This window comes from Doryrhamphus excisus, chromosome 14, assembly GCF_030265055.1.
Source record: "Doryrhamphus excisus isolate RoL2022-K1 chromosome 14, RoL_Dexc_1.0, whole genome shotgun sequence".
NCBI lineage: Eukaryota > Metazoa > Chordata > Actinopteri > Syngnathiformes > Syngnathidae > Doryrhamphus > Doryrhamphus excisus.
The window spans coordinates 18,403,763-18,429,496 of NC_080479.1; the positions used below are offsets into that span (position 1 = coordinate 18,403,763).

A 25,734-nucleotide genomic window follows, 5' to 3' on the forward strand; every position below is an offset into this window, starting at 1 on the left:
TGACAGGATTGGTTACTTCACGTTTCATTCATTTCCACCTACTCCACAGTTGGAGTATTTTACTTTGAAAGTGTAACCGGAAGTGCGTGACTCATTCAAGGAAGTCAACACTCGCTGTTAGCTAACCGTGTGCCGACTTAACCTAAGGGCAATGGGAGTGTTTATCAACAAAGTCGCCGCTTTGAGGCAGTTGCCGGGTCTTGTTTGCTATGCTAACGTGTTAGCTGCGTGCTACATGTGCTGGAGCGGGCTAGCGACGCTCAACATGACGGAAGCCGCCGCCGACGACGACGAGGGAACCTTCGCGTATTTCGCTTTTGGGAGCAACTTGTTAAAGGAGAGACTACAGCTGGCGAACCCTTCGGCGACATTCTTTTCCACGGCTCAACTGAAGGTTAATTCACTTTTGTATTTGTTACAACAATGCTAATTTGCTAGCATGCGTACAACGTGGACGTAGAGACGATACCTGTTACCTTGCCGTGTTCGACGTTGTCAAAAATGCATAAAATAATTCAAACTGTATATATAATTGATGGTTCACAACCGCTGCAGGTGTTTATGCTACAACCGTTAAAATACCACAGTTTTTCCTTTTCCGTGGTCACCTGAAGGCAGCATCGGCTCCTTCCACTGATTTTATCTGCTTGTAATTGCTCTTCATGAGATAAAGGCATACCGGTTTGTTTGCTTTTGAGCAGTATTATAGTATGGTATTATAGTATTTCTATTTTAGCATAACGACTCACCATTTTTGCTCTAATGGTGCAGGACTACAAACTGGATTTTGGCCTGTGGGGGGCCAACGTGGGGAACAACTGGCACGGAGGCGTGGCCACCATCCGGGAGAGTCCAGGCTCGGAGGTGTGGGGGGTGGTCTGGACTCTGAACAACGACAACCTGGGCAGCCTGGACGAGTGAGTCTCACCGCGAACGCGCCTCACTCCACTTCCGGGATTGTGATTGTTGACGAATCGGGAACAGCCAATCGGGAAGCGAGGTGACCGAAGAAGGCGGAAGCGAAGTAAGCTAACAATTGTGGGCGGAAAGAGCGCGAAGCTCAAACGGTGTCTTGACTTCCAAAATGGGAAACCACGCTGCCGTGTTGTCGCGAGTGTTCCTATAATGTGTCCTTAACGGGACAGTGATGCTAAGGAAAGAAATTAACACCAATTATAAAGTGACTGAGCTAAGGCTAGCCGTTGTTTGGGTGAGCTACGGCACAATGCTGCCTCCTACATGTCATCCAAGGTACTACGTTTAACTAACCTACTTCAGCCAGTACTGTAAAAAGTTACTCAAAGATCCTCTATTTAACAGGAGTCTTTGTGTGTTCTCAGGCAGGAAGGAGTCGGGGATGGACAATACTCTCCACTGGAAGTGTTAGTAGAGAGCAGCCATGGACCAATCATGTGCAGAACGTACCAGATGAACAACTTCCATGCGTGTCTTCCCTCCCCGCAGTACAAACACGTACGCATCATGGCCGACGTCTCACACAAAGTTCATCCACAAGCGGCTATTTTTTATTCCAAGCACGTCGTTTGTGTTCTCAGGTGGTGTGTCGGGGTGCTGAGCAGAACGGACTCCCCGTGGAATACCGCAGCAGGCTGCAGGCCGTGGAGGCCAACAACTACACGGGGCCCTCCATCTTGGATCGCATCAAAACAGACGGGCATTAGTTTTGCATGACAGTAAGAACCAACCAACGATGCTGTGAATAAAACGACCACATCCTCAGATGTGTTGGTGGTGTCTGAGGCAGCGGAAGCGGATTTTCGAGGACCTAGCATCCTTGGAATCCCGATGGAAAAGGTTTGGACAATTAAGTCAAATTAAGTCATTAAAAAAAAAAAAAGAAATAATTAATTCCAAACAACTATGAAATTTGACAGAACATACAATAAATTATTTCAGATAACATTTTATATGTTAAGTATTCAAACTTTGAAAAGATAAGTTTATTATGGATGTAACAATGAAGTCTTATTTTAACAAATTTGGAAAGCCTTTTCCGACCCACTTAAGGAAATGTAGAAAAACAAAAATACAACAGGAAAATATGTAGTACTATATGTATCGTAGTACGGTATATATATAGTACTATATATACAAATAAACGACATAGCATCAGTACATATGTTAAGTAGGTCATACATGTGGACTACAAGACATCTGACTCAGTGGGTACTTCATTCTAAGCAGGGGTGTCCAAAGTGTGGTTCTGGGGACAATATTTTATATATATAAAAAATTGATGAAAATAGAAAAAAAAAAGGATTTTCCATTCAAAATATTGAATGAAAAAGATGCTCCTTTTGTGTCCCGCCTGCGACATTGACGCCATGTCACCCTGAGCCGACTTGTAAACCAACATTCCCGTTCCCAAAGGAAGACGTTTCAAACGCTCGTCGTACCAAATTCTCCACAATGACAGAAAAAAGTATCGAGCACACCAAAAAAAACAACTTATCAGCCACCTGAAACGCCAGCGCCACAGCGTCTGAAAAGTTGCAAAAAAGGTTTACCAGAGACCTCCATATTGACCTCAGCATGTGCCCGAATACGGTGCACCTTGCTGGGCCACAGCAGGCGGCACTTCCCCTCTCTACTCTGGTTCTTCTGGTAGTAGTCGTGTTGTTTTAGTCCTAATTTACTTCCTGGTGTGCACCAACTATACTTGGGTTGTCGGTACCGTGGTTTGGTAAAAGAAGATAGCGTGCATCTGGACTGATGATTGAGATATATTTAATAGCTTAGCATATGTTGACCTACACTGGAGTGGAGTGGGTTAGCATGTTTGTGTAAAAAAAACAAAACAACAAAAGTGTTTCTTTTGGCGGTCTTCAGCAATGAACGCTGTAAATAAAAAACTCCACCACCATTTTAGAAAAGCAAACCAGGTGACTGAAAGCGACAAGAAGGTCCAGAAGTTTAAGAAGTTCTAACCGTACTCTACTTCCATGTTGAGGTGATGATGGATATGAAAAAGAATCTGGTAGAAAAAGGTTGAAAGAAAAGGTAGCAGGAGAAAGGCAGTGCTTTTATTGTGAAGAAACAGTCAAGAAGAAGCCTCAGGTCACCAAACGCCGCCATGAAAGGTCCGTTTCAGCCGTCCTGCTCCATGGGCACCTCATCCGCCATCTTCTCATTCCCGCTTTCATCCATCGGCTCCACCACGTCCTCGCCAGTTCCTGTCGTCGCCTCCGTGGCGTCGACCGGTGGCGGTTCAGTCTCCGGCTCCGCCTCCCGCAGCTCAGCGGGCCGCTGCTCGGGAACGTGTAGCCGGTGCTGAAGCTGCGCCATGCGGGCCATGTTGAATCCCAGCAGCACGGCGGCTGAGTTCCTCTTGAGGCTTTTCAGACATCGGCTGCGTTTGGCGCTGAAGAGCGCCACCGCCTCCGCCTTGGTCAGCGCCAGGCGGCGGCACAGCTCCTCGGTCTCGGCTCGGCAGGCGTACGGGTTGACGTTGAAGTACTTGGTGATGAAGTCCCGTCGCTCGTCGGGGCCGCTGCGGTCCAGCGGGGTGGGCTCCAGCGCCAGTTTGATGTTGGGGTCGCTCTGGACTTCGGGTTCGGGCGGCGGCAGCATCGTTACGCGATCATGCTCTCGCTTCTTGCGCATGGCCGCCTTCTGCTCCCGTTCCCGCTTGTTGAACTCCATGACTTCCTTCAAGGCGGCTTCCAACCTTCTGGTGGACTGCATCTCCTCCTCGCTCTGCTGCGGAGACGCCCCTCCCGCCGCTGCTGCTGCTGCCGCCGCCACCACCGGCACCGGGGTCACAACACCAGGAGCTCTGCTTGCCGTTTGTTTGACCCCTTGTGGCATTTGAAGGAAGTACAGTCCCGAAGGCTGGCGGGGCGGCTGAACAGCTTTGGGAAGCGGCGGCGGGGGCGGCGCTGTAATTTTCGGCGGTTTGGGTGAACTGCGGCATCGCTGAATGTGCAGCATCACGGCCTGCTGCGTGACCTTGCCCGTGTAGACGCCGTTGCAGTAGATGCACTTGAAGGCCTCGGTCTTGAGGATGGCGTGGATGGTGGGCGCCACAAAGTGTTTCTGCTTCAGGTGCTGCAGGTGCTTGGACTCCTCCTGGAACTTCTCGTCGCAGAAGGGGCAGGAAGTGGTGTTGACCTTGACGGGGGCGGGGCACACTTCGGGCTGGTTGCTGGGCTGCAGCTTGACGTAGATGAGCTCCAGGGAGTTGGTGACCAGCGCCAGGTTGACCTCGCACTCGCCCAAGACTTCCTTGGGCGCGGTGGTGGAGACGTCAAAGTACGGGAAGAGGATCCCGGCGTTGCCTTTGGTGTAGATCTTGTAGTTCTGCCGCAGGAAGTCGCAGTAGAGCTTCCCGGTGGGGTTGTGTTGCCTGACGTGTTCGATGAGCTGCTTGACGGAGAAGAAGGTGACGGCGCAGTAGAGACAGCAGAGTCCGTGTAGCAGATGCTGAAGGACGCTCTTTTCCGACAGAAGAACTTTGCATGTTAAACATTTGAGCGTTTTATCCGGCATCTTCTTGAGGAACGCCGCCCGCCCCGCGAGGCTCTCCGACCTGGAAGCGGTGGACTTGCTCTGGTGGGCCACCTCGATGTGCATGTCGAAGACGTTGGAGGGGAAGAGTTCGTTGCAAAGCGGGCAGGTGATCCACTTCTTGGTTTGGTTGGCCGAGTTGGCCACGGGCTCCACGGGCTTGGGAAGGGCGGCCGGGTTCTGGGACGCCGGCACCGCTACTTGGAGTGGGGCGAAGGTATAAGTGGGCATGCCGTTCACCCTGTTCCCGGTGGGGATCAGGTGACTGAGCAGCGACTGCGACGTCAGCATGGTGCCCTGCAGGGTCACCTGGTTTGCCGGCGGGTTCTGCACCACCACGGCGGGTTTGGGCACCGAACCGGACATGTTGGCCTGCAGGCCAGACGGGATGAGGATGGACTGCGTTTGAGGCGGCGCCACGGCCACCGGCGCCTGCTTCAGGGATACGTTGGACACGCCGGGAAACTGAACCAGCGACGACCCCCGCAGGGCGATAGTGGCACCGGGCTGGAGCAAACCTTTAGCCTCGGCGCTCGCTAGCTGCACCAGCGCCGACGCCTGCGGTGGAAGAAAAGCCTGGTTGCCGCCGGGGGCACAGATGAGAGCGGCGCTGTTGGGCCCCCCCTGCAGCTGCTGCAGCTGCTGCAACGCCACCACGGTGCCGCCATGTTGCCCGTTGCTGGGCACCACGAAGGACTTACTGTTCAGCACCTGGCCCTGCTGCGGCCGCGGCGCGATGCTCGGCAACGTGACGAACACGCCGTTGCCGTTGGGCGCCGCTTTGACAACGTTCTTGTTCTCGAAAATCATAGTCTGCACCTGCGAGTTGACGGTGTAGTGTTTGGGCTCCACCAGCATGTGGTGCAACATCTGGTCCAGCGTCCCCGTGTTCACCTTGCACATCTTGCAGCAGTACATCTTGACCGAGGAGCCCGGCACCGGGTACCGGTACCCGATGTATTCGTCCGTCAGGCTCTCCATGTGCTTGAGGATGATGTGCTTCTTGATGGCGAAGATGGAATGCGTGGGGAAGCCGCACTTCCTGCACTGGTAGCGCTCGTTGCCCCGGTGCACCGCCTCCCCGGGCTGCGGGCCCATGCCCCTGCCGGCGTGGAAGAACAGGATGTGCTTTTTGACCACGCGGGGGTGCGCCACGAAGACGCAACGCTGGCAGGTGGTCAGCGCGCACATGGTCTGCAAGCACTCGTGGCAGCGCGCCACGTGGTTGCGGTAGTGGAAGATGTTCTGCGACGAGTACTTGCACATGGCGCAGCACATGGTTCTGGTCCGATAAGGCCACTGGGCAGACCAGATAACACAACAGTGAAGAAGACCATTTGTCCGTCAACACCGACACACGCCAAGGTCTTTCAAGGTCACCTTCTTTCGTAGTCGGCCGTGGTAGCCGTCGATGAAGTCGCTCCACTCGGTGCCCTTGAAAGGATCCGCTTCCTCCGGGTCCTGATCGGGGTTTTCATCCTGCTCCTGTAAGGAGCACACTTTCACAACGTGGCCTCGTTCCGTGACAGACATAAATATAGTGATATAGGCTGGCCACAACAAAAGGCCCAACTATTTTGTACGCCAATATAATACGCAAACCGAAAAAAAGTATGCAAACCAGGGCGTGCGCTAACCGAGGTTCCACTGTATTTTTTTTTACTGCATAGGTTATTGTTTTTGATTACTTTCTACATAATACGCAAACCGAAAAAAGTATGCAAACCGGGGCGTGCGCTAACCGAGGTTCCACTGTATTTTTTTTTTTTACTGCAATTCTACATTTTGTTACTGCATAGGTTATTGTTTTTGATTACTTTCTACATAATACGCCAACCGAAAAAAGTATGCAAACCAGGGCGTGCGCTAACCGAGGTTCCACTGTATTTTTTTTACTGCAATTCTACATTTGGTACTGCATAGGTTGTTTTTGATTACTTTCTACATAATACGCCAACCGAAAAAAGTATGCAAACCAGGGCGTGCGCTAACCGAGGTTCCACTGTATTTTTTTTTACTGCAATTCTACATTTTGTTACTGCATAGGTTATTGTTTTTGATTACTTTCTACATAATACACCAACCAAAAAAAGTATGCAAACCAGGGCGTGCGCTAACCGAGGTTCCACTGTAATTTTTTTTTTTACTGCAATTCTACATTTTGTTACTGCATAGGTTATTGTTTTGATTACTTTCTACATAATACGCAAACCGAAAAAAGTATGCAAACCGGGGCGTGCGCTAACAGAGGTTCCACTACTATTTTGTTTGACTGCAATTCTACATTTTGTTACTGCATAGGTTATTGTTTTTGATTATTTTGTACATAATACGCCAACCGAAAAAAGTATGCAAACCAAGGCGTGCGCTAACCGAGGTTCCACTGTATTTTGTTTGACTGCAATTCAACATCTTGTTACTGCATAGGTTATTGTTTTTGATTACTTTCTACATAATACGCAAACCGAAAAAAGTATGCAAACCAGGGCGTGCGCTAACCGAGGTTCCACTGTATTTTTTTTTTACTGCAATTCTACATTTTGTTACTGCATAGGTTATTGTTTTTGATTACTTTCTACATAATACGCCAACCGAAAAAAGTATGCAAACCAAGGCGTGCGCTAACTGAGGTTCCACTGTATTTTGTTTGACTGCAATTCAACATCTTGTTACTGCATAGGTTATTGTTTTTGATTATTTTCTACATAATACGCCAACCGAAAAAAGTATGCAAACCAAGGCGTGCGCTAACCGAGGTTCCACTGTATTTTGTTTGACTGCAATTCAACATCTTGTTACTGCATAGGTTATTGTTTTTGATTACTTTCTACATAATATGCCAACCGAAAAAAGTATGCAAACCAAGGCGTGCGCTAACCGAGGTTCCACTGTTTTTTGTTTTTTTTTTACTGCAATTCTACATTTTGTTACTGCATAGGTTATTGTTTTTGATTATTTTGTACATAATACGCCAACCGAAAAAAGTATGCAAACCGGGGCGTGCGCTAACCGAGGTTCCACTACTATTTTGTTTGACTGCAATTCTACATTTTGTTACTGCATAGGTTATTGTTTTTGATTACTTTCTACATAATACGCCAACCGAAAAAAGTATGCAAACCAGGGCGTGCGCTAACCGAGGTTCCACTGTATTTTGTTTGACTGCAATTCTACATTTTGTTACTGCATAGGTTATTGTTTTTGATTACTTTCTACATAATACGCCAACCGAAAAAAGTATGCAAACCAGGGCGTGCGCCTCTCATTCTGTGTGGAAGTGGTAAGGTTTTGAATTATTTCCTTGGGGAACACGGAAATAATTCAATAATTTCCGTGTTCCCCACGCCGTCTGAAACACTTCAGAATAAGTAAATCGAAGAGGCTAACTAGTTAGCTTGCTATGCTATGCTGCAGTGACGCCGTAGCCTGCACAATGTGATGTAAAGACTGTCGAGTTTCTGTGCTCGAGTTTCAAACTACCAAAAGTTACGTTTATTAATATTGCAACCAGGCGGCACGATGGTCGAGTGGTTAGCGCACAGACCAGGGTTCAATTCCACCCTCGGCCATCTCTGTGTGGAGTTTGCATGTTCTCCCCGTGCATGCGTGGGTTTTCTCCGGGTACTCCGGTTTTTCCTCCCACATTCCAAAAACATGCTAGGTTAATTGGCCACTCCAAATTGTCCATAAGTATGAATGTGAGTGTGAATGGTTGTTTGTCTATATATGCCCTGTGATTGGCTGGCCACCAGTCCAGGGTGTACCCCGCCTCTCGCCCAAAGACAGCTGGGATAGGCTCCAGCACCCCCGCGACCCTCGTGAGGAAAAAGCGGTAGAAAATAAATGAATATTGCAACCAACTTTGCAGAAATCCACTTGAGTGATTGGCCTTTTATTGTGGCCAGCCTGAGGCAGTCCTGTGCAGTAATCATGGGAACAATATGGTGGTTTCTATTATAGTGTTTTTATTATTTTCCACATTATGTGGCATTATGAATATTATTAGCACGCTATCTTAGCTAACAATGTCTGAAAAGTGAGTGTAGCGTACTTCCTTGTTAAGTTCCTGTTAGATGAACTAAATAGACATAACTCCTTCAACCAGCTTGTCTTTTTGTTATGATTTTTAACGAGGACGATGAAGACAAACCTTGAGGAAGTTTTGGCAGTCCTCCAAGCCGATGTCACGCAGGACATGTTTGACCGCCTTGCGCGCCTTTCGGATCTTCTCGAGATTCCCGACCGGAAGCTGATACATTTTTCCTCACGTATCCTGCAGGGAGAAAGTATTCGCATTTAGATCGACCGCACGTTTGTTGACGTCTTTTTTTAATATTTACGTCAAACTTTTGATCGGTTTCTGTAGCACCACGTGGGATCGCCATGGCGCTTGTGAATCTACTTCCTGTGTGGTTTTGCAGCCCGTTTAGGTGGCGTAATCGCCAAAACAGAAGTCTATATTCTTTAATATAAGTGTGTGCGTGGCGAGCAAGGCCGTTACCATGCCAACACAAACACCGCTCCATAGTCATAGACATTTATGAATATATTCATTTCCAAGATGGCGGCACATAGCCATGCCTCATCGCTTACCTTACCTTTGACCCCTTGTTTGCGGAAGCCAATGATCAATCAATCAATCAAGCAATGGGTTCCAACAAGTGCAAAGTGTGTGCCCCCTGGTGGCTGTAAACAGCATCAGGGGACGACTTCCGGTGCTGGGTGAGCGATGTGACGTCACTGCCACATTTTTGTAGAAGAAGCCAATACTTCCAGCGTTATAATATATTTATACTCAGTAAAGTACTGTGGTATACTTTCACGTGTGATGTTTCGTGTATTTGTACAACGAAACATGACAATGACAGCCATTTTTTTGGCCGTGGCACGTTCACGCACACATGATGATAATCTGTCCCAACTCGGCAAAAGGTTGCATTTTTTATTATGTTTTGCCAAACGAGGCGTTCAAAGACACTAAAAAGAGTTACAATTCCACGACACATAAAACTATCCACGTAAATACGATGCTCGCCGTGAGTGATTGGCAGCATCACGCCTCCTCCCGGCGGACATTTACCTGCTGGTGTCGGCTCCAAAGTAGCGTCGGTGTCCTCCTCCTCCTCCTCCACCTCCGACGAGGAGCCCCACTTCCCGTCCCCGGTCCGTGAAACAACAACACTGCTTCGCCGCTACCAGCGACACTCATCCGAGCCGCATCCGGGGTTGTCCGCCGGCCGCTCCGATACTTAAAGACGTCGGTTGGGGCGGTGCTGCTTCACCGGAGACGAAGACAATCGCTATTTTTTTTTTTCGCCACGGCCTTTTTGTCCCTTTCTTCGCCGTAACGGAAAAAAATGGCGCTCAAGTTCAGGATCTGACGTAGTGGCGGCCTCATTTGCATACAGCACGAACCGACCAATAGGAGACTTCTGGCTTTGTTTGCTAAATAAGTTTTTATTACCATTTCAACAAAGTCCAGGTAACTCCCGGAGAGTCCAGGTGAAAATTTTCTTAATTAACTTCACACTTTGATGACATACCTGACTTGCTAATTGGATTTATGGCTCCCACAGCAACATAGCTAAGTGTAGGGGGCGTGGCCACAGAGGCCATGATGGGATCGTCACGTGGTACATGACCCACTGCTGGTCCAATGAGCTGCGAGGAAAATGAGCTAAATGGGCGGTGCTTCGTCTGCTGACGTCACATCATGCTACTTTTATTGGCCAATGGCTGGCGGCCACCATTTTGTCAGGAGGAGTCAAACTCACTGCTTGAATTCATTGGCTGACCTAAAATGAGGCTAGCTATTAGCGCAACACGTTTAGCGAAAAAAAGAACATTTTTAAAAAGTGTTAAAAAGTCTAAATAATTTTTTTAAAAACAAATTTTGCGTTTGCGAAAACTTTGTCACACGTAAACGTATTTTTAATACAACAAATGGCAACTTTCGCGTTTATGTAAACAAAACATCATTTTCAACGAAACGTGCCAAATATGGCAACTGTTGCATTTACGTTAAACATCATTACTTCCAATTAGACATTTTTACCATATATGGCCGTGTTTACGTCAACTCGTCTTTTTTTAAATCAAATATGGCAACTTAGTATGCTCGGATGGTCCAACTAAAACGGCTTTTTTTTAACCACATTTGGCAACTTACGCTTTAATACAAAGCTCATAACTTCCAACAAAGTGTTTTTTTCCCAACAAATGTTGGGAAAACAAATTTTTATTTTATAAAAATAAACATTTTTTCTGGTATTTGTTTCACCAAACATGGCAGGTTTTACACTTACGTTAGTTGTTGTTTTTTTTACCAAATATGGCAACTTTTGCGGCCGCACGAGTGGTTAGCAAATTGGCCCCACAGTCATGGTGATGGGAAGACCCGGGTTGGACTCTCCACTTGGACATCTCTGTGTGGAGTTAGCATGTTCTCCCCATGCTTCCTCCCCCATTCCAAAAACATGTTAGCTTCATTAGCCGATGGTTGTTTGTGTGTATGTGCCCTGGGATTGGCCGGCTGGGGTAGGCTCCAGCATACCCCCACCCTAGTGAGGATAAGCGGCATACAAAAAAGGAACATTGTCTGTGGTCATCTTCATATCTTCCTACCTTTCCATTATTATTATTATTTATTCCAAATTATTAAAATTATTTGTGCAATTTACTGTTTACGCTGTACATTGTTCATATTTGATGTCATCAATTTATCCTCCACGTTGTTATTATTATTATTTTTATTATACGGGAGCCAGGCAACGACATTTCATTGGCAATTTCACTGCTGTGTTATTATTGGCCTTGACATGGCCTAGACATGGCCAAGACATGGCCGAGACATGGCCTAGACATGGCCTAGACATGACCTAGACATGGCCTAGACATGGCCTAGACATGACCTAGACATGGCCTAGACATGACCTAGACATGGCCTAGACATGGCCTAGGCATGGCGTAGACATGACCTAGACATGGCCTAGACATGACCTAGACATGGCGTAGACATGACCGAGACATGGCCTAGACATGGCCTAGACATGACCAAGCCATGGCCTAGACATGGCCTAGACATGGCCTAGTCATGGCCTAGACATGGCCTAGACATGGCCTAGATATGGCCTAGTCATGGCCTAGTCATGGCCTAGACATGGCCTAGACATGGCCTAGACATGACCTAGTCATGGCCTAGACATGGCCTACACATGGCCTAGACATGGCCTAGACATGACCTAGTCATGGCCTAGACATGACCTAGACATGACCTATCTATCTATCTATCTATCTATCTATCTATCTATCTATCTATCTATCTATCTATCTATCTATCTATCTATCTATCTATCTATCTATCTATCTATCCATCTATCCATCTATCCATCTATCCATCTATCCATCTATCCATCTATCCATCTATCCATCCATCCATCCATCCATCTATCCATCTATCCATCCATCCATCCATCATGGCATGACACTAACAAGGAGCGGTCACATGACTTGGTCAGCTGACGTGAAGTCCCCTCCTGATTCGCTGTCGTTGCTGCAAGGAAACACCGAAGTGCCAACAGGTGTAATCAATCAGTGGTTCCTGTCACAACAAGCAGCACGTTCACAACCCCTTTTTTGAAATCAACCTGAAGAAAACAACTTTGAAGTAAGCCTTTCTCTCTCAGCGGCCATGTTTGCGGCCGCTACATATGTACATATGTTAATTGTTAAATTGTTTTTGGGTTGCTAGGTTACGGCTGAGTGGTTGATTGAAAAGCTCTTCTATACCATCCCTATTGATTATGTATTGATTATGTGTATGTATATATGTATATATGTCTCAAAGTGCTAAACGTATTGCTATCCAGTAAAGTGTGATGAATGCCACATGAGGAATTGAACTCTTACTAAAACTATGAAGTGTAAATTGACTATGGCCATCTTTAAGTGCAAATGTACTTGTTTGGAATGTGTTTATCAATACATTTTGATTGACATGTTGATGCCTGTTTGTGGCCTTTACAGGTCAGGTTTTTATAGACGGCTTTGGTTCTGCACCAAGCAAGGAACCAACCCTTCAGAAGTGGCATCGAACCGGTAGGACTGTCTTTCCTTTTGGCTCTGTGGACTTTGGATAGTGGACTAAAGGATGGAGGACCATTCCTCCAGAGTGGAGTTCCTCAATCCACCGTTAGCCCAGAAACTCAACAAACTGTTATACCCAGTTGCTTTTGTTTGTCATTTTGTTCACCTTACCCCCCCCCCCCATTTACAATATAGCATCTCACTGAAAATCTCAGCATGGCGTACATGCTGACATCATCACCTCGACATGGCCTAGACGTGACCTAGTCTTGGCCTAGACGTGACCTAGACATGGCCTAGTTGTGACCTAGACGTGACCTAGAAATGGCCTCAACGTGGCCTAGACATGACCTAGAAAGGGCCTTGACGTGGCCTTGACATGACCTCGACGTGGCCTTGACATGACCTAGACTCGACATGGCTCTTGACATGACCTCAACGTGGCCTCGACATGACCTCGACGTGGCCTCGACATGACCTCGACATGGCCCGGACATGACCTCGACATGGCCCGGACATGACCTCGACATGACCTCGACATGGCCTACACATGACCTCGACATGGCCTAAACATGACCTCGACATGACCTGGACTCGACATGGCCCTTGACATGACCTCAACGTGGCCTCGACATGGCCCAGACATGACCTTGACATGGCCTACACATGACCTCGACATGGCCTACACATGACCTCGACATGGCCTAAACATGACCTCAACATGACCTAGACTCGACATGGCCCTTGACATGACCTCAACGTGGCCTACACATGACCTAGACATGGCCTACACATGACCTCGACATGGCCTACACATGACCTCGACATGGCCTAAACATGACCTCGACGTGGCCCAGACATGACCTTGACATGGCCTACACATGACCTCGATGTGACCTCGACATGGCCTATACATGGCCCAGACATGACCTAAAAATGGCCTAGGTATTTGTACACATACAAATACACAGTAAAAAACAGTATATAAGTACTTCCCAACGTAATTGACTCATCCATGATGTCATTATGCTAATGCTTTTATTATGAGTAATGAGATGATATACGTATATTACAATGGTGTCTTATTGTCTTTCTGTTTACTACCATGGGTCATATTTCTTCTATGACTACTATTACCACTAATATGTTTCATTTCAGTAATATTACAGTCCAGGGTGTACCCCGCCATCATACCCGCGATACCCGTGACCCTAGTCCTGTCCATGATGGTCTTTTATAGCCATCATAGACATTTGCTGATGTTGTACTGTTTGTTGGTGTGGTTCTGTTATTGTTGTTGTTCTAGTCCAGGGGTGGGCAAACTACGGCCCGGGGGCCACATCCGGCCCGCCAAGTGATTGAATATGGCCCGCCTGTTCTTTCCAAAATATTTCATTGAAACTCAACGTACAACCTGGCATCATGGCTTGAGCCAACCTTTTGATGGTCGAAGTAGCTGTTTTATCAATTTCGTTATTTGATGTGGTCTGATGTTTACAAAATACTCCTGAAAAAAGGGACACAAGCACATAATAATAATGATTAAAATAATAATAATAATACATTCATTTTCTACCGCTTATCCTCAGGAGGGTCGCGGGGGTGCTGGAGCCTATCCCAGCTGTCTTGGGGCGAGAGGCGGGGTACACCCTGGACTGGTCGTAATAATAATAATAATAATAATAAAAATACATTTATAACGCACTTTACATCAAATAAATGATCTCAAAGTGCACATATAGCAGACTACATGACACTTTTACGTGTAAAATATGTGTAAAAATATACGTGTACAAATGGACTGTCACGTGTAAATTAGTATATAGTCCCCCCCCCCCATCAATTTTATTAAATCAATGCGGCCCGCGAGTCAAAAAGTTTGCCCACCCCTGGTCTAGTCTCTCCTTGTATTGTCCCCCTTGCATTCCCCAGTATCGTTTTCTCTTCTTTTCTATCCCCTCCTGCTCTGGTGCAACGCTCCAAATTTGCATAACAATAAAACATCAATTAAAGCCAAACAATGGAAATTGTCAAATAGAATCAGAGTCTCAAAGTGATGCCCCCCGCCTCCCTCTATTGGTAGGGTCTGGCGAAGTAAATAAACGGCGGTTGCAATTACAGGCTGGCTCTTTATGTATATTCATATTTAATCAATTTATGAGCATTAGGTCTATATATATGTGTACAAATGATGGCCGTTGTACTTTTTGGGTTTGATGCCCCAGTGTAGAATTTAGCACTTTTGCAAAGGAAAAAAAGAGCACAAAAGACACAGGATGGATGATTTCAGTCAGAAATGTATTAAATTAATCACTTTCATTACTTTGACGAGCACAATTTACAGTGAAAACCAGGCTATGGTCCATTAGTGCTTTAGACAGCAATTCATGAATACATGACTTGTTTATAACACGCACGCACACACACACACACACGCACGCACACACACACAGGGCAGGTCACCTTTTAATAGGAACAAACATTTCGGTTGCAAGTCGTCATCCGTGGACGTTCTTTAAAGCCTATGAAATATTTAGTGCATTTGAAACCTCAATAGTAGCAGATGAAAAAAAAACAAAACACTGAGGAGACAAACGGCAGTCACAGCACACGTGTAGCCTTTAAGGGACCATAAACAGCAATATTATTATTATTATTATTTTTATTATCAATAGGAAGGAGCTGCTGAATGGGACTCGAACACAGCTTAATCCAATAAATAGAAAATACACGCAGAAGAAAAGTGTACTAATATTGTGTTGATTTCATTACGGCGACGCCAAGCAGGTGAGGGTCGGTGGGGGGCGGATGGGGGGTGTGTGTCAGGTACAGAATCCACACGACACGAGACGTCCATTCTTCAAAAGTCATGCGAGTAACGGACACGGGGTTCACAGGACGGTGGACGAGTTGAGCACAGAGCAATCAATCAATTGCAGACGGGAGGGAAAAGCGGATTAGCACAAACACCCCCCCCCCCCTCCCCCCCCCCACCACCACCAACAATGGGTGTATTTGATGGGGGCGGGCGGAATGGGGGTGTTCCCAACTCCAGAGTCATCCATTTTGTTGCATAATGTCGGTTGGACGGGACTGATTTCATCTGACGGTGGGGGGGGGGGGGTGAAAGAAAGAAAATATTCCAGGAAGTGAAACCACACTGAATTCGTCTCGAGGAGGATGGAATGTGGACCACAGAGAGACGCTTGTCCCAAAGACCCCATCCCCGGTGTCACACGGCTCATGGGGGGATGGGGTACATGGGGGGGGGACTACACCACGGCGAGGGTCTTCATGGCACCATTGAGCTCCACACCGGCTTCCTGCATCTGATACCTTAGGAGACACACGTGGCACACGGGGATCAGTTCTTGTCCGCTTTATGGACGCCCGCTTAACAAACTCACCAATCGGTGACAGAGACGGCGAAGTGGACGGGCGGCCGCGGGGCGGCGCAGAGGTCGCCGGAGTCGTCGAGGCCGCAGGTGCCCATGTTGGAGAAGAGGAGCCAGTCGCCCACGCTGAGCTCGGGCAGCAGGCAGCGCTCCACTACGCGGTCCAGCTGGTCCAGCGACGGCCCCCACAGGCTGCTGGGATAGACCGCCTCCTGGGCGCGCAGCGCGTGCTGCGTGAAAACGACAGCGTCAGGGATCAGCTTGGAATCTTACCCGCAGTGACACGCTGGACGTCTTCCGGACGAGCACATGGAAGACCTCCCGGATAGGTAGAACATGGCAGGGAACAAGGTCACGTCAAGGACAGGTGGAACTTTTGTCCTCGTCGTCCGCCTTCCAGCATGCCTGGCAACATGATGTGCTCTTGTACACGTTAGATCAGGGGTCTCAAACACGCGGCCCGCGGGCCAAATGTGGCCCGCAGGACACTACTTTGAAATTGAAGTAAAAACAAAATTGATATTAACAAAATATATATTTTTTTAAATTAATAAAATTTTAAAAATCAGTTATTAATGAAAAAAATAATACAATTATTATCTAATATTGCCAAAATAATTAATTAATTAACTCTTTGCCTAACCTAACTGACTAAACTAACCTCTTTGCCTCTAACCCAGGGGTCTCAAACACGCGGCCCGCGGGCCAAATGTGGCCCGCAGGACACTAGTTTGAGGCCCCCGCCTTGATATGAAAGTTTAATGTTTGATATGGATGCTGTATGGTATCATGTACCCAGAAAAAATTATTTACGTTTGATTAATGTTCATGTTAAAGGTTAAATAACTTAATAGTTATCCTCCCTATCCGTGTGGAAGTGGTAAGTTTTTTGGCTATTTAAGTTTAAAGGAAATAACTTGAAGGCTACCGTTTAAGTCGCTAGCTCTCCAGTTTGCGAGTTAGCATGTGTCTCAAGACCCTGCAGTTGCGCAATATGTTGTAAATATAAAAAGAGTGTAAATGTTAGCTCCAGTGGCCCCCAAGTAAATTGAGTTTGAGACCCCTGCGTTAGATAATTAGCCGCTTCTTTTTTTTTTAGCCGTTTGGTTATCTTTAGAATGCAGAGAAAGGACAAAGTCGCGTGTCCATGTTCCACATAAGGATGGTGGATGATGAGCAACATTCCCATTAAAGTGGACGTTTCCTTTAAGCGGGACACTTCCTGTTGGGGAAGTCTGGGTTTCCCTACTAAGACTGCTGACCCGGATAAGCGGAGGAAAATGGATGGACTTCCTGTTGAAAACAACACCCGCTTCCAGGTGATTGATTCACCTGGTCTACTAACCTTGGGCACGCAAGGTGCGGCGATGGCGCTTCCCAGGAGCTTGATGCCAAACGGACCATAAACGCCCTCGTTCATGTAGTACAGGAACTCGGTGTCGTCGCCGTTATCGCCTGTTTTACGACGGCGAGGTCAGGAGAAGACGGGGGAAAAACAAGCAGAGAGGAATGTGAGCGGCGGCTTTGTTATGATTACGCAACATCTGACGCAACAAACGCGCTCATGACCCACCTGGAGCTAAGCGGTCCCAGCGGCGGGTCGCCACCTCCTTGCCGATCACGCTGACCGCCAGGCTGAAGGCCGACGCCACGTAGAAGCCGCCCGGCTGGGCCAGCACGTGCACGCCGGAGCGCGGCGGGAAGTAGGCGTCCAGCAGCGGGCTGATGGCGGACTCCACCTGCGGGGCGGAACGACAACAAACCGCATGTCAACACGTCTTATCTCGGGGACGCCGAGCGGCGTGTCAAAGTCCGACCGAGCCAAGACATCGACCTGTTTGAGTTGAGACTCCGAGCCGGTGAATCCGGCGCCGATGTCCAGGACGTTCATGCGGAAGCCCAGCTCTTCCTGGAAGACAACACGACGGGGTCAGCGAGGGGGACTAAGCTGATCTAGCGAGACGCCGCGTGCTCACCCCCATGTCGAACACGCAGCGGGCATCCGACAACGCGTGGCGGTAGGCTTCCCGTGGATCCTGACAGGAGCTCGGGACGTGGAAGGCCACGCCCACCACCTGGACACCGAGCCCCTTGGCGGTCTCCAGCAGGCGCCGGCAGCTCTTCAGGGACGAACCGAAAGCCACGCTGGTCTCCGCCGCGTGCGCCGCGGTGCTCAACTGCAGCAGCAGCCTGGACGAGGACCGCGTGTGGCGTTAATTTCACATTAGCGTCCTCCGCCGGCGACGACTTTGACCACTTACTTGGCGCGCGGGTGGAGGCGGGAAATCTTGGAGAGCTCGGCCTCGTTCTCGCAAACGAGAAGCTGGATGTCGTTCTTGGAGGCGCACTTGATGAGCGCCAGCTGCTTGCAGACGCCCGCCAGGATGATGTTGTCGGGCGACACGCCGTGATCCAAGGCCAGGTTGACCTCCGCCTGGAGGACGCAACACAGGGACTCACTCCGGGTCTCCATTTTTAGCCGCTCGCCTCGCTCATGAACTAACCAGAATGGGACCATCTGCGTGCCTCTGCTTTATTAACACACCTCACACATGGTCTGACAGAGAATAAGACCATGTAGCAGGAGGGATCGGAGTTGCTAACTTAGCCTCATTGCTACATTTAGACAGATACTCTTTTTGCACAACAATAACTAATGAGAGAAACTAACAGAAACCCTGTTTACCGCCTTTATTATTATTATTATTATTATTAGAGCCCTCTCGATAACAACCCTACAGTCACATTTATGATCCTATTACGCAATATAGTAGACATAACAGAAAAGACATAGAAAACTTGGTTTCCACCTTCTAAATCCACTTTTTACCCACTAGAGACCTCTAGACATGAAATAACAACCCTATAGTCACATATATGCTATCAACAAATATAGTAGACATAAGAAAAAATAACAGAAACCCTTGTTTACCGCCTTGATTATTCTAATTTTTAGAGCCCTCTCGATAACAACCCTATAGTCACATTTATGCTCCTATTACCCAATATAGTAGACATAACAGAAAACAAGACAGAAAACCTGTTTACCACCTTCTAAATCCACTTTTTAACCACTAGAGACCTCTAGACATGAAATAACACCCCTATAGTCACGTTTATGCTCCTATCACCAAATATAGTAGACATAAGAGAAAATAACAAAAACCCTGTTTAACGCCTTTATTATTATTTTATTAGAGCCCTCTCGATAACAACCCTATAGTCACATTTATGCTTCCATTACCAATATAGTAGACATAACAGAAAACAAGACACAGAAAACCTGTTTGCCACCTTCTAAATCCACTTTTTAACCACTAGAGACCTCTAGACATGAAATAACAACCCTATAGTCACATTTACGCTCCTATCACCAAATATAGTAGACATACGAGAAAATAACAGAAACCCTGTTTACCACCTTTATTATTATTATCATTATTAGAGCCCTCTCAATAACAACCCTATAGTCACAATTATGCTCCTATTACCCAATATAGTAGAAAATAAGACATATAAATCCTGTTTTCCACCTTCTAAATACAACCCGGTCTTCGGCGGCCAAATCTGGTTCTTGGGACATGGCCCGGACGCCTCCCTGGTGAGGTGTTCCGGGCATGCCCAGCCGGGAAAAAGGCCGAGGACACGCTGGAGGGATTATGTCTCACAGCTGGCCTGGGAACGCCTTGAGTGTCCTCCCGGTGGAGCTGGAGGAGGTGGCCGGGGACCGGGAAGTCTGGGCTTCCATACTGAGACCGCTGCCCCCGCGTGCCGGACCCGGATAAGCGGAGGAAAATGGATGGATGGGAAGAATCTATCCTAGCTCCATCTTGTTTGTGACATTATATAAGCGGTACAAGAACGTCTGAGCGCTCACCTTGTTGGCGCAGACGAAGCCCAGGCCCAAGGAGGAGAGCACCTCCAAGACCGCCGGGCTGCGGTTGCACCTGAGGGGGAAGTAGGGCTGCAGCCGCGGCACCAGGCGCTGCCAGGTGGCGTGCTGGCGCATCAGAGCGCCCAGGTCGCCCACCATGAAGGCGCTCTTCTCCACCTGCAAAAGACAACATTGTCAGCTGGGGGACCACGCGGGACCTGGTGTGAACCCCCTCGAGTTGCTGTACCCACCGGGGCCTGCTCACAGATGCGCTGGTCAATGACGTCTTCGAGGGTGACGCCCCCCTCCAGGAGTTGGACGGTGTAGCCGGGTCCGTCAGTGAGTGATCTCATCTTAACCGTATTCCACAAAGCCAAAAATCATAAAGACCGGGTGAGCGATTCAGCGGGTGGGTGTGGGGGGGTCACACGACTGAGCCAATGGGGTCCTGCCGGTATGCAACAAACTGCAAGAGAGAGGCAAAGGTTCAAATCGGTCGGCCAATCGCTGCATGACGCCGTCTCGGCACGTGGGCTAGCGTGTGTGACACTCACATGGACAAGTCAGGAGATGGACCTGTCCCGCTATCAGCTAGGATCCCAAGGCGGCTCAGCGTTGAAGTCGAAGTGCTCCCGGTAAAGAGCCGCCCCTAGGCCCTCTGGGTAGCGCTCATACACCTGTGCAGAGACAGGGGAGCCCTGCGTACACAAACACACACACACATTCCCATTGGTATACACACACAAACTCCCATTGGTATACACACACACATTCCCATTGGGACGACTCACTGACATTTAACCCTTTTTCCACCCCGGAATGACGTCAGGACTCAAACTACTTTGTTTTTGCCGCTTCCTTTTACAGACACCATGTCTTTCGCTCGTTCGCCACTAGAGCCCTCTAGACATGAAATAACAACCCTATAGTCACATTTATGCTCCACCAAATATCACCTATCACCAAATACAGTAGACATAACAGAAAATAACAAACCCTGTTTCCCGCCTTTATTATTATTATTATTAGAGCCCTCCCAATAACAACCCTATAGTCACATGTATGCTCCCATTACCCAATGCAGTAGACATAATAGAAAATAAGACATAGAAAACCTGGTTTCCATCTTCTAAATACACTTTTTACCCACTAGAGCCCTCTAGACATGAAATAACACCCCTATAGTCACATTTATGCTCCTATCACCAAATATAGTAGACATAAGAGAAAATAACAGAAACTCTGTTTACCGCCTTTATTATGATTATTATTAGAGCCCTCTCGATAACAACCCCATAGTAACATGTATGCTCCTATTACCCAATGTAGTGGACATAACAGAAAATAAGACATAGAAAACCTGGTTTTCGCCTTCGAAATCCACTTTTTACCCAGTAGAGCCCTCTAGACATGAAATAACACCCCTATAGTCACATTTACACTAGAGCCCTCTAGACATGAAATAACACCCCTATAGTCACATTTATGCTCCTATCACCAAATACAGTAGACATAAGAGAAAATAACAGAAACCCTGTTTACCGCCTTCATTATTATTATTATTATTATTATTATTATTATTATTAGAGCCCTCTCAATAACAACCCTATAGTCACATGTATGCTCCTATTACCCAATGTAGTGGACATAACAGAAAATAAGACATAGAAAACCTGGTTTTCGCCTTCTAAATCCACTTTTTACCCATTAGAGCCCTCTAGACATGAAATAACAACCCTATAGTCACATTTATGCTCCTATCACCAAATACAGTAGACATAAGAGAAAGACAGAAACCCTGTTTACCGCCTTTATTATTATTATTACTAGAGCCCTTTCGATAACAACCCTATAGTCACATTTATGCTCCTATCACCAAATACAGTAGACATAAGAGAAAATGACAGAAACCCCGTTTACCGCCTTTATTATTATTATTACTAGAGCCCTTTCGATAACAACCCTACAGTCACATTTATGCTCCTATCACCAAATACAGTAGACATAAGAGAAAATGACAGAAACCCTGTTTACCGCCTTTATTATGATTATTATTAGAGCCCTCTCGATAACACCCCTATAGTCACATTTATGCTCCTATCACCAAATATAGTAGACATAAGAGAAAATGACAGAAACCCTGTTTACCGCCTTTGTTATAATTATTAGAGCCCTCTCGATAACAACCCTACAACAGATTTTTTTTTATATTAAGTTAAAATATTTTTTATTTTATTTTATTTCATAGACATCACTTGAATAATTAAAAGCACCCAACACTTTTTTTTACTCAAGCTGGCCTTTGACGCATAGTTTGTTTTGGAATGATGTTGTTCATACGTATCTCGGTTCTCTTTTTATGACTGTGTTGCATTGCTTAAAGCACTTTGTAAACTGCTTGGCTGCTGGTAAATAAATATTAGACAGACTGTTAAACCTCAATGGTTTCGGTCTGACAGCTTCAGACTCCGTATGTGACTTTTTGACAGTGACATTTTGTTAAAAAAAAAACCACAACAAAACAAGCAATGCAGTTAGTTGGGAGCTTGTTTTTGTCCCACAGTGAGGTGGATATCACGTGCTAACTTGTGTCTCTCCATCTACTCATTATACGAATGAGGTCTTGTCGTCCAACCAGATATTTATGTGTGCTTATTTAATGAACATAGAACACATACTTAGTGCGTCCAGCCTTATGATGCTGATACGATATCAGCTGATTCGGAGTAGCTCATCAAAAGGTCAACAAATATTTGCTTCAATTTTCAGACTTCATGCCTTTTTATATAATGAAAAAATTAACTCAAAAATAGCATTAAGACTGAATGGAGATGTGCTTGGTAAATAAAGTAGTGTAAAATTGATAATAAATCCCTCATAAATAAGAGCCCAATATGTCACAGCTCTAATAGTGATGACAGTTGAACCTGCACACTATTTATTCTCTTTTCACTAAAGCACCACACATTTATATTTCATAGGAAATACAGGACATGAACAAATGTATTGTAATTGATGCAAAACAGAGAGGAAGTAGTATCAAATAAGGCTTCTTACTAGCCCTTTTTGCTCATGTGGAACTGACTTATACTATGATGTATTCTATGATTTCATGATGCAACTTAGTCACTGCTGAGTTTTGAAATGAACTTGTGAGCTGCTCTGATGTCATTCATGAGCCGGAGTTGGCCCCCGGGCCACCATTTGAAAGAAATCTGACCTTTAAACTTTACTACTGTAGAAGTGTGTTTTGTCACCTTGGCAACATTGACGCACTTGGTGATAGTTCTCCACTAATATGAAGCCACTGCGCATGCGCACACGCAGCGCCACAACTTGACAAATGCGATTAGCACATTCACTGCGACAGCAAAGCAAAATAAGACACGTAAACACATTTTACACCGCTGAAAACGTCGCCTATTTGTTTCATCCGTACTCATTTGTGTGTGAACAAAACGGAAAGGGTTCGATTTTCTTGACGAAAAAGTGAGTAGATGATTATGTTGTGTCGCCGCCATGGACGCTGACGTTCACGTTATAAATAACCCGGAAAGCCTCAGCGACCCGAATAAAAATATCCATAAAAAATACACCACCCCCTAGTGTGATTATTAAGCCTGCCTTTTAACGCAGACACCCTCAGCAAACGTTAAGTGCTGAACACACAGAATGAGGCTGTCACGTTTGGCAATGGAGGCAGAAAGAACAGCCCGCCATGTTAACCCCGGCCCGCTCTCTCTCACATACATACTACATACATACATTTGGTTCTACTTACGTGAGATAACGGCCAGAATGTTTTGGAAAATCGTCTTCTCTTTTTCGGCGGAATTTTTAAAGAGTAGTGGGCCCAACGTTGAAAGAAAGAGCGACAGCTTTTGTGGCCATATGCTTGCTAGAGCTGGCGGTACTCAGTCGGTTGCTATCCCTGTGACGGCGGAGAAAGACTACCAGGGAGGCCTCGAGGCCGGAAGTAGGAAAACTCAACAACGGCTGGTGGGCGTGGTCTGCTCCTTCAATTCAGCCAATCGGCTCCAGGCACTAATGCAAGGGCGTACCAAATATGTACTTCCGAGTTGAGCGGTCTCGCGACGGTATTCTATACTGTTTACGTACAGTTACGTAACTGTACACTTCCCGTCAATGACACTCGTCTCTATCACTCAGAAGCAAAAGTGCTTTGTGCCCGCTTTCATTCGACACGTCAAACATTTTAACATTTTAATATTTTAACATGATCATATTGTGGCGGTTCTTCTGCATTTGTTATTTTAAGTTATGGGGGCGGGGTTTACCTTGTTTCATATTGATTGGCATGTCACTGCAAAGTACTTAAATTGCAATTAAAGTTTTTGTAATTATTATTATATATACTATATATATTATTATATGTTATTGTTATTATAGTCACAAGTGCAGCCAATGTTTTTAAGGAGCGTTTTAACATATAAGAGAAAAATATCTTTGATTTCATAAATAGCTATGCTAGCAGCTAAGCAATGGAAGTTGACTCTTCTGCCACAATCCTCACTACTCATTCTCCATTCATAATAAACGTGTCAATCACAACCCAGTAATGTGAAAAAAAAATGTACAAAAATAGTCCAAATAAACAATATGAATACCGTCTTGTTTATTATGAATGCAGTGGAAAGTTTGAAATTATTAAGAGAAAATGTCCCCAATTAGTCATAGTCACGCCTGCTTAAGACTTTAGTTTAGCTGTGATATTTCACTACTCTGTAGAGAAAAGATTATTTTTGCCTGTTTTATTAATTTGGCATGGTGGCGGTCAGGGCTTCAGAGCAAACTGAGCAAACACAATTGCTGTTTATGCACTTTGTGTTAGCGTTAGGTTTTCTACAGCATTGGTAACGTGTAATGTGGTCATTACATGTTTTTTTGCGGCACTATCAGTGTTTTAAAAAGTCACAAATTATGGTGGAAAAAGGCTATTAGCAACCCCGCTACCTGTATGCACACTCTATAATGCTACACAGATAAGCGCTTTTGCTACATGACTTACATAAAATCAAGACAGTTAGGGCACTAGTTAGGGCTAGTCCAGGGGTGGGCAAACTACGGCCCGGGGGCCACATCCGGCCCGCCAAGTGTTTGAATACGGCCCGCCCAATCTTTCAAAAGTATTTAATTTAAACTCAACATGCAACCTGGCATCATGGCCTGAGCCAACCTTTTGATGGTTGTATCAATTTCGTTGTTTGACATGATCTGTCGTTTACAAAGTGCTCCTGAAAAAAGAGACACAAGCACATAATAATAATAAAAATTAAAATAATATATATAATAATTATAATAATAAAATAATAAAATAATATAATAATTATTATATTATTATTATGACTATTATGATTATTATATTTATTATATTAATGCTAATTATTATATTAATTATATATAATAAAATTTTTATATTTGCATATTTTACATAATAATAATATAATAATTATTATTTTAATTTTATTTTAATTATTATAATATTTTATTATTTTTAAAATATTTAAATATAAATATAAAATAATAAATAATAATAGTAGATTGCATGACAATTTTACAGATACAATAATACCAGGTGGACTGTTCCGTGTAAAATATATAGTCTGCCAAATATATAATGGTGTTGTTGGGAATTGTAAACAAATGTCGCTTTCCCTTACACTCAAAAAAACACTTCCTGCCAGTCAATGCTAACAACGTAAACACAGAAGCAGACCATGGGGGAGGGCAGAAAACATATCTTGCTCATCTGTGACATCACAAACGTCCAGTTTTGTAACGCCATCTGAAACCGAGCGTTTTGAGCCATCCCAAACTTCTTTCAGGACTCAC

At 45.8% G+C, this 25,734-nt stretch overlaps 3 protein-coding genes across 3 annotated transcripts; 1 reads left to right on the plus strand and 2 right to left on the minus strand.

Annotated features, from left to right (window-relative positions):
• Positions 1-20,270, plus strand: ggcta (gamma-glutamylcyclotransferase a). Its single transcript, XM_058046696.1, has 4 exons — positions 1-394; positions 772-917; positions 1,341-1,473; positions 1,557-20,270. Exons 1-4 carry the CDS (start codon positions 152-154, stop codon positions 1,680-1,682), a joined length of 648 nt encoding a protein of 215 aa, XP_057902679.1. The 5' UTR covers positions 1-151; the 3' UTR covers positions 1,683-20,270.
• On the minus strand, positions 1,956-10,040 carry adnp2b (ADNP homeobox 2b). The gene is made up of 4 exons (XM_058046693.1): positions 9,608-10,040; positions 8,678-8,800; positions 5,908-6,012; positions 1,956-5,826 (listed from the first exon to the last, which is right to left on the minus strand). Exons 2-4 carry the CDS (start codon positions 8,783-8,785, stop codon positions 3,109-3,111), a joined length of 2,931 nt encoding a protein of 976 aa, XP_057902676.1. The 5' UTR covers positions 8,786-8,800; positions 9,608-10,040; the 3' UTR covers positions 1,956-3,108.
• Positions 14,892-23,858, minus strand: azin1b (antizyme inhibitor 1b). Its single transcript, XM_058046694.1, has 11 exons — positions 23,663-23,858; positions 20,436-20,579; positions 20,133-20,347; positions 19,885-20,058; positions 18,269-18,441; positions 17,984-18,197; positions 17,842-17,916; positions 17,581-17,746; positions 17,353-17,462; positions 16,020-16,237; positions 14,892-15,948 (listed from the first exon to the last, which is right to left on the minus strand). The coding sequence occupies exons 3-11, from the start codon at positions 20,232-20,234 to the stop codon at positions 15,885-15,887; spliced, it is 1,296 nt and encodes a 431-aa protein (XP_057902677.1). The 5' UTR covers positions 20,235-20,347; positions 20,436-20,579; positions 23,663-23,858; the 3' UTR covers positions 14,892-15,884.
• Positions 23,859-25,734: the final 1,876 nt, after the last annotated feature.